The sequence below is a fragment of the Cololabis saira genome, chromosome 6, assembly GCF_033807715.1.
Source record: "Cololabis saira isolate AMF1-May2022 chromosome 6, fColSai1.1, whole genome shotgun sequence".
Taxonomy (NCBI): Eukaryota; Metazoa; Chordata; class Actinopteri; order Beloniformes; family Belonidae; genus Cololabis; species Cololabis saira.
Window position 1 is genome coordinate 19,568,332 of NC_084592.1, and position 9,688 is coordinate 19,578,019.

Sequence of the window (9,688 nt, forward strand, 5' to 3'; positions counted from 1 at the left end):
TTAAAAACTATTACAACTCAAACTGAGCATTTTATTTCAGTCTTCACTCCAGCAGATTTCTTATGACCAACTTGTACAAAACAGAGTTTATATAAACTTTGTGTTTCGCACTTACAACACAACATTAAAACCGCCTTTCAAAACTAAACTGATTAACAAACGGGATTACACTCCATGTTTGTTTGTGGAAAAGAAAAAAAACAAAACAAAAAGGATATACATATTTTGATCAAACATTCACAGGGACAGCATGCATCACAGTATGAATATTCTCTTCCAGGATCAGTAAAAATAACTCGAGGTGGGTGGGAGTCTCTGTAAAATGTTTTTTGTGTACCCTTTAAAAAAAAAAAAAAAAAAAAACATATATGGACTTCTGTTTAGTCCCCCCAAAAAATATATCAAACAATTCAAACACTTAAAAGAAAGGGAAAATAAAACAACCGCTTCCAATGTGACTCCCCATTTTTAGATAAGTTTAAAAGAACAGTAAGGTCTTTCCGGTACAGGTCACATCATAGGTCAGTTACAGATACATTTCTCTTAACAGTTTTCACACGTAAAATTAGCAAAATCTCGATCCACAAACGACTCAGTTCAGCTAAAGCTTGCATGGTGCCACAGTTTGAACCTGCAGGTTGTTTTTTTTTGCCCCCTCCATCTCACTATGACACCCATCTGTTATAATGTATCATCTGTAAACCACGTGTTTAACAGTTTGACAAACTCCTACACTCATGTTGGCTTGGGAAGAACTGATTCCGGGAATAACCCTCCCTGTACATGGAAAGCTGGTGTTGCATATTACATGTACGGTGGGTTTATTTGAAAGAAAAAGAGGGAGAGAAAGATAGAGAGAAAGAAAGAGTGAAAGCTCAGTCACTGTCAGAGCTGGAACTGGAGCTTGAATGATTCTTTCTGCTGTCTTTTTTACTTTTATTCTTCGTACTGTCTGGTCTGACTGGGCTTGTCCTGTCTTTGGATTTGGACACACTCCTGCTTCTTCTTTTAGAACGAGGGCTCCTCTGACTCTTCCTTTTTCTTGCTCTATCGCTATCCGAGCTGCTGCTGCTGCTACTGCTGCGTCGGCGGCGGCCACCGGCCTCTCTGTCTCTCCTGTGAGAGGACCTGCCTTTGCTGTGGTCTCTCCTACTACGACTCTTGCTCCGGGAACGCCTGCCTCTGTGCGAGTCTCTATTCCTACTTCTGTCTCGGCTTCGCGACTGACGGTCTTTATCCCTGGATGTTCCTCGTCTCTTAGTCTCCCTCTCCCTGTTGTGCCGTCGTTCTTTGCTTCTGCTGCGTTCTCTATCCCTCTCTTTGTCTTTTTCTTTCTTTTCTTCCTTCTCTTTAGACGGCGGACGTCCACCTTTGTCCCTGCCTCTGGAACTGTCCTCATCTTTTGCAGAAGCTCTTTCTTTGCTGTGTGATTTTGTCACCATTCCCTCATCTTTTCCTTTTGAGTCTTCTTTCTGCTTTTTATCAGAATCATGATCCTTATTTCTATCTTTGCCTTGATCTGGCTCTGGATCCTTTTCCTTCTTATTAACATTTCTTTCATTGCTTCTTGAGCGACCTCGTCGGTCCTCACTTCTGTGTTTGGATGACTTATCTCGGCTTTTCGACCTTTTACTCTTTTCTCTGCTCTTACTGCGACTATGAGATTTATCCTTTTTCTTTGCCTTGTGCTTGCTATGCTTCTCATCTTTTTCTGCAGTGTCATTTTCTTTGCTTTTAGATCTATGAGACCGAGTTTTCTTGTCTTTTTTATCCTCAGCTGCGTGTTCATCATGCTTTGTGTTGGAGGTCCTTCTCTCTCTCCTTGGAGCTTTATCTTCATCAACCTTGGTCTGTTCCATGTCCCCTCTGTTACAAAAAAAAAAAAAAAAAAAAAGGTATAATAAAAAAAAAACAAACATCTAATATAAAAAAGGTAACATGATACATTACAATCTATTACAGAAAAACCCTGGTAACATTTTAATCCTCATCTTGCATCATCTCAAAATAATATCCTTGTCATTAAAATTGGAATAATTTTCAACTACTTCCAGAATTTACTTTCCATTTCAGTGGGCATCTGCTTACATTTCAGGTAACGAGCTCTTGAAAAGGTCCAGTAATCTTTATTTGCTGTATGACAAATCGCTGCCACTTTAAATGCAGCGCACAAGTGTTAAAATTTGACACCTTATTTTCAAATTGAGCTGAAACGCCTGACTGACAGAACGTTTTAACATATGTAAATGCAGGTTTAATCCATTGCCTTTAGTTGTGCTTTGACTTTCAGAGCTGCATATGGGAATTACTTTTATTTTATCCGCAGTGTGGAGAACAAAAATGTCTTCAAAGTAAATTACGTCTGCTGTATACTTCATTTTTTGGTGGCATTATACACTACTGCCCATAATAAAAACAGTTTTGGTGATGTATACACTCACAGCTTTGATCAAATGTAAGGGAAGTGATCTTACTTGTCTCCCTTAATCCAGCGCTCTCCTGTAACCGCCCTCATCCTCTGACGCTGCATCTCCTGACGCCAGTGTGGAGGAGTTTCGCTGCGCCAAAACCGGTCTCGAGACCTTGAGCGTGAACGTGAGCGCGACGGAGTACGGTATCTCTGTTTTGGAGAAATGAGAGTAATTTACAATACAAAATGCAAACAAACTAGACAAAGCTTGAAATAATAGCAATCTTGCAAAGCTATGTTAAAGTAACATTCGTAAATGAATTTTTGGTAAAAGTGTACAATATCTTGGCTCCTTTCACAGCTGGGGTCCAACCTACCCTTGGTCCCCTGCCTTTTATCTTTCTGCCAGATCGAGTAGTCACTAATGGTCGTCTGTTATATGCTAAATGAGAATTATAGTTCATCCCAGTACTGTAGAGAAGAAAGAAGAACAAGACATGAGAATTAACTCCCGATGACCTCATGCTGGGATGTTTATAATTATGACCGCTACTCAAACACTAACTTCTCTCTTGATCTGTCATCTTTCTTTTTCCGGTCCTTTTCAACTTCGTCATTGGATTTCTGGGTTGTCTGAGGACTTATCCTCATGAGGAATCGATTTTCAGGAATGGGAGGTATTTCTTCTGGACGTACGGTGGACGTAACCAGTTCTTCTTGTTCCTTCTCTTCGGTGCTCTCGGGTTCTGGTCTGTGAAAATAAATCAGGATTCATTTGAGACATGGTTGTGGGTTTTTTATGCAACAATAAATGTAAAATGAGAGGATGAATTATCCACCTTTTCTTATCCTTCTTTTTCTGTTTCTTTTTTAGTTTTTTTGCCTTCTTTTTACGCTTCTTGGACTCTTTTTCAGATTCTTCAGAATCAGAGGATGACTTTGAGGAGCTCTCGGAGTCACTGGAGCTGCTGCTGGAACTGGAGACCTTTTCCTTCTTTTTTTCATCTTTCTTTGCTACCAAAAAAAACAAAAAAAAGCATTAAAAGTAATTGACAAGTGTTTAAAACTCATTTTAAAGTTGCGTGTTTCAAACAAACAAGCCAACCTTTAGATTTAGGGACAAGCTCTCCGCAGTTTAGAACTTTTACTTCAGCATACGGTTTGCTATTCGGGTCCGTTTTTTGGCTCTCCATGGTTCGAACAACCTCTTGTCCGGAGATCACATGACCAAAAACAACGTGGACACTGGGAAGAAAAAAAAAAAAGTACAACAATATTAAAGATGACGCCTTGGTATGGCTAAAAGTAAAGTATTGTGTGCACTGTGCGCTTTTCAGTCAATTTAAATTTGGCACACAATCAAATGACACTTACCCGTCCAAATGCGGTGCAGGTTTAGTTGTTCTAAAGAGTCCATAGAAGAAACAGGTCTTAGGTTTCTCAGTTAGGTTTATAAGTATACAATAACCCCCACTAATCTATTAAAATCAGCTATATGTACCAATGTAAAACAATACTTACATGAAAAACTGTGATCCATTTGTATCTTTGCCCCTATTGGCCATAGATAGAAGGTAGTCCTTGTTGTGTTTCATAGCAAAGCTTTCATCTGGGGGGGAAGCATAAGATTGTATTGCCATCTGGAAGCCAACGCCTGTTTGGATAACACCTGACCGTGCTGTCTTTACCTTCAAAAAAACCTCCGTAGATGGACTCGCCTCCTCTTCCATTTCCTGTGGCAAAGAAAAAAATAAGACTGAAGAACTTCAGGGGAAAAAAAATAATTATGGCGTTATAAATATTGAGAGGATTTCTTCCTACAATAGATTTGACCATTTTGTATTTAAATTAGTTCTATTTAACTCAATATTTGGAAAACAGGGTCTGGACATTCTAGTACAAATTGGACTGTTTCACTTGAAGGAAAGTAGTGGATGTAGAATCAAGCCATACTGAGTTTTTACTGTAAAAACAAGGATTCATAACATGAATGGCAACAGAGTTTGCACCCTCCAGTGAAGAAAATATGATGGCAACTTCTAAAGTGATGCTAAGTAAATGGACCAATCAGCTCCTCAATATAGAAGTGAAAAATACAAAAGGTTTTATTTATTTGTTCATTTTTGTTTTAAGTTGGTCACCTTATGTTTATTCTTTTAATACCGGTGAGGTGAAAACTTCCTAACCAGGTCAAGATGCCCTGACTCTGACAAGCACGTAGCTGTCCAATCACAGTGGTGGACTGGTGATAAAAATAAAGTGACATGGATCAGAAGTTCTTAAGACACAGCACTGCAGACACATTAATCTGAACATGGTCCACTTCCAACTTTGAACATGCAATCATGCATCCAGACACTGAAGTTGTTTTTCGTATAAAAAAAAACAAAAAAAAAACGCTTACTGTTCATATGATGAGGCAAGAATAACATATTCACCAAAGTTGTATTAAGCCTTATCCTAACTCCTTTTTCTTCCAAAAAAACAAAAAGTGCCTGAAGCAACATATGAATACTTCTGCATGATGATTGCACTGACTGAAATATTTATATGTTCTAACAATTGACTCTTTTGACGACGTTATGTTTAGATAATGTCACACCTTCAGTCCACCTTTAAGTACAGATTTTGTTGTTGCTTCAGTTTTGACTTTGATCCGACAGCATCAGATAAAAAAAAAACTGCTAGACACTACCACATGGAAAGGGTTGCCATAAGCAAATAAACCCTTAAATTCTTCAATGAAGGGCTCGCATTTTGAAACAAACCATATAATTGTAACCCAGCTACACTAGGGCTGGGCGATATATTGAGATTTGAATATATATCGATATATTTTCAAACGCGATATGGTACGAGACAATATCGTTTATATCGATTTAAATTATTATTTTTTTTTTAATGATTTTGATATAGCTTATTTTGTGACAAATTGACTTGAATGATTTATTTGAGATTTGCACTAATGTTTTGTTATTTGCACAACTGTCAACCTCAGTGGAAAAGTCTGCCTGTTACTGTCTACATTGTATTAATTGCACAGTGTATTTTAATTTAATTGTTATGCAGGAAAGGGATATTTGTTTTATTTTATTCAAGAAGCATTTTTATTCTATATATGCAGGCAGTTTATTTTTATTTCATTTGTTTTATACATTTTGATATTGTGCAGACCTCTGTTAATAAAAGGTACCTGTGTGACATTTGGCACGAGGCTTTGTATTAAAACTGTTTTTTTTAAGGGTTTGCCTCAGAAAAAAATGAAGCTAACAGAGATGCTATGCTATAATGCTTTGGGGGAAACCCCAATTATGGCACAGAAAAAATATCGATATATATCAAGTATCGCCATTCAGCTAGAAAATATCGAGATATGACTTTTGGTCCATATCGCCCTGCCCTAAGCTACACCATTCACAACATTAGAAAACTAACCTTCACTGAAGTCTCCTCCTTGAATCATGAATTCCTTTACGATTCGGTGAAAGAGGCATCCTTTGTAGTGCAGGGGTTTCTGAGTTCCTTTACCAACGCCTTTCTCACCTGGATCAAAGAATGTGCTTGGTTATGTTAATCTGTGCTGCGATTATAAACAATCTCTCAAGTAATCTGATAATAATAAATTCAATCACCTGTGCAGAGGCACCTGAAGTTTTCACATGTTTTGGGGCAGACGTCAGCAAACAGCTCCACCACTACTCTGCCAACTTGGAGAGGACAACAGGGTCAGCATGATTTCTCCCTTCTACAACTAGTTTACATTGCCCACACAGATGTCACTGTATTTGGTACACTTCACTAAAACTGATGCAGTTTAGACACCAGCTTCCCCAAACATGCTGCATTCAGTGTTATTGTGTATTACACAAAGACAGTTTCTTCCCCCAAGCTGTTGCTCTGATGAACTGCCATCACTCAGAGTAATCAATCACTGTGCAATAATAATAATAATAATAATAATAATAATAATAATAATAATAACCACACAATCATATGCTGTTGTATCAATAACCATGTTTACCTCATACTGCTGCACCTTTCACCTTTTTTTTTTTTTTAAATTGTTTATATGTTATATATAATGTTTATTATAAATATAAATTAACGGTGTATTATAAATATAAGTTAACGGTTAACTGTCACCCATGGTGACAATATATATTGTTCCTGGATTTGCGCGCATTATGGTTGTGAAATGCATCTGCATTTCACAACCATAATGTGTGTACATTTAGGTGAGGTGAAATGTAGAATAATTTTTATTATAATTTGATATAGATCTTATCTTCATTGTTTTGGTTCAAATGTTGAGACAGGAGGAAGCCTTAAAAAAAAAAATAATAATAATCTGTCAAGTTGTTAATGAGAGGTGGGATTAAATAAATGTTCTTCTTCCCACTCCCTTTCGAGTGTTAACGAGTTAATTTGTATTTTGAACCTGCACCTGATAAAGGTATTTGTTTAATTTTATGTTGCACGCAGGTCACTTATGTTATGTTGTATTGCTCGAAATAAAATATGAATGAATGAATGAATGAATGTTAATAAGAGCTGTCATTTGTCTATTTACTGTACAGTGAGCAAAAATAACCAAATCAAATTCCCTGTCTTGTTTGACCTGACTTGGCCAATAAACCTGATTCTGGACATACAGCAAATCAGCAATTCTCTATGACAGTTTAAACAAAGTGTTTATTATGATCCAAGTGCCTGTAGGATGTCTGAAAAGGCCATATTCCACTTCATTAGGGGTTTACCTGGTCAATAAACAATTTAGCATCATAAATAATATATCCTATTATGTTATAATAAATTAACAAGAAGGTTGAGGGCTTCATCGTACCGAGAACATTTCCAATCCCAATGTCAAGGAAGCAGCGAGGGCGAACTTTGATCCCCATGGTTATTCAAAATACCTGCAGGAGAAATATGAGATAAGGGAAGAGTTAAACTGAAACTGTACTCCTAAAAGTAAGGCAAGGCAAGTTTAATGTAGAGCACAATTCAACACAAGGTCATTCAAAGTCTTTTACATCAACATTAAAAGCGGCAAGACAAAATTAAAACATAAATAACAAGTAAAAAGAAATAAAATGATAAGAAAAAGGAGGTAAAATAATAGAAAGCACAAGTTGTAAAAAAAAAGTAAGGGCATTAGAGTACAGCAGGTACACATCACATTCTTAAAATGGCAAGAATTACGTTTCTATACGGTCAAAACGTACAAAGACCAAAAAAGTAAAAGTGAAGTTATTATGAGCTTTTCCACATCATAAATCAGCAGAAGACATATTCCTGCACACCAGCAACTCCAATTCATTCAAAGAGCTTGTTCAAGTAAACCTAATTCCTGCTTTTTATAGACAAGTCCTAAATAAAGCCGAATACTACATCCAGTGGTACAATGGGTGGTTTTGAACATCAGAATTTAAATATATGATGCGGTTGTTTGAGATGAGCCAGTTAGCCTTAGCCACCTAGCATCTCGCCTCAAAATTAACCTGCTGAGCAGATTATGGTGAAATATCTTAGTAATTCAGTTTATAAGAGGAGTGCATGTTTCCACATTAGTTTAATCCGAGTTTTAACTTGACGGTAGCAGCAACACGGTCACGCGGCGGGCCTGGCGTCGACACACACCAGATTTACAACAACATTCATCCATTCATCCATTCATTCATTCATTCATCACACACGTGTCGCCAAAACCCGAATAAAAACAAATCACATTACCTGGAAAACCTAGAATATCACTCCATTCAGATACCAGCTCTTGCAAAAAGACGAATTTTAAGTTTCATTCAGACTCTTTTCTAAAGATGGCGCGGCGCAGACGTCAAAGCTTGCTCAAGGGCCTGCGTCAGGCCACGTCCGGGGCGCACTTCGCCCCGAACCTTACCTGCCAGGTGCAACCTACTACGGAAGAGTAGTAGGGCCATGCAAGGCAAAAAATATTTGAGAGGGGAAGATTTTTTTTATTGTGCACTTCAAGAGAAAAGTCGAAATGTTGAGAAAAAGTTGAAATCTCGAGATTAATGTTGAAATACAATTTCAAGAATAAAGTCGAAATTTCGTGAATAAAGTCGAAATTTCGCCTTTTTTCTCAACATTTCAACTTTATTCACGAAATGTTGTCTTTTTTGTACTTTGTAGTGGCCACTTACGAGCAGGACACTGTTTAACTGTTTAACTGTTTAGGTTAGAATTACTGTTAACTCTGGAAACAAAGAAAATCGAGGTCACCAATGTAGGAGTTTGGGAACAAAAGAGCAGAGAAACGCTTTTTTGTGGACGGAGAAAAAACTTGTGTTGTTTAATCCAGTCTCGTTTTTAACTGACCGTTACCAACGGTAACAGAACACCAACAGAAAACACATCATCATCATTAATAACGGCTAGATTCTTGTGAATTTTAACCTAAACAGTTAAACGGTTGAACAGTGTCCTGCTCGTGAGTGGCCACTACAACTTGAACATTAATCTCGACTTTTTTCTCGACATTTTGACTTCTTTCTCAAAATTTCGACTTCTTTCTCAAAATTTCGACTTTTTTCTCAACATTCCAACTTTTTTCTCGAAATTCTACTTCAACATTAATCTCGACTTTTTGACTTTTTTCTCGAAATTTCGACTTTTTTCTCGAAGTGCATAATGAAAAAAAAATCTTCTTCCTCTAAAATATTATTTTTATTTTTCTCCTGCCTGGCCCTTATACTCTTCTGTAAGACTCGGACGTCCAAGAGCAATTTTTATAGTCGGTTATTACTAACGAGGAAATTGTATAGTCTTTAACTGCCATTTTTATTTAATTTTCGTTTACTACGAGTAATGATTTAAAGGAGCTGACAGTTGGAGCAGACCTCAGGTCTACGGGAAGTTTGTTCCACCGGTGAGCAGCAGAATAACTGAACGCTGCCTCACCTTGCTTGGTTCTGGTTCTGGAACCACAACAAACCAGATCCAGATGAACCTCAGGGGTCTGGGAGCTTCATAGGGAACTAACAGATCAACCATGTATTTTGGTCCAAGACCATTCAGGTCTTTGTAGACCAGCAGTAAGATTTTAAACTCTATCCTTTGACTCACTGGAAGCCAGTGTAGTGATTTCATGACTGGTGTAATATGGTCCAGTTTCCTGGTGTAATATGGTCCAGTTTCCTGGTGTAATATGGTCCAGTTTCCTGGTGTTTGTAAGGACTCTGGCGGCAGAGTTCTGGATCAGCTGCAGCTGACGATAGATTTCTTGTTAAGGCCTGTAAAGATGCCATTGCAATAATC

The 9,688-nt window shown here is 37.6% G+C and overlaps 1 protein-coding gene across 1 annotated transcript; it reads right to left on the reverse strand.

Moving 5' to 3' along the window:
- Positions 1–8,281, reverse strand: ppig (peptidylprolyl isomerase G (cyclophilin G)). Its single transcript, XM_061723543.1, has 13 exons — positions 8,144–8,281; positions 7,254–7,326; positions 6,043–6,117; positions 5,846–5,953; positions 4,099–4,143; positions 3,932–4,019; positions 3,785–3,814; positions 3,516–3,655; positions 3,250–3,424; positions 2,976–3,161; positions 2,788–2,881; positions 2,475–2,620; positions 1–1,866 (listed from the first exon to the last, which is right to left on the reverse strand). The coding sequence occupies exons 2-13, from the start codon at positions 7,309–7,311 to the stop codon at positions 876–878; spliced, it is 2,136 nt and encodes a 711-aa protein (XP_061579527.1). The 5' UTR covers positions 7,312–7,326; positions 8,144–8,281; the 3' UTR covers positions 1–875.
- Between the last annotated feature and the right edge of the window lie 1,407 nt (positions 8,282–9,688).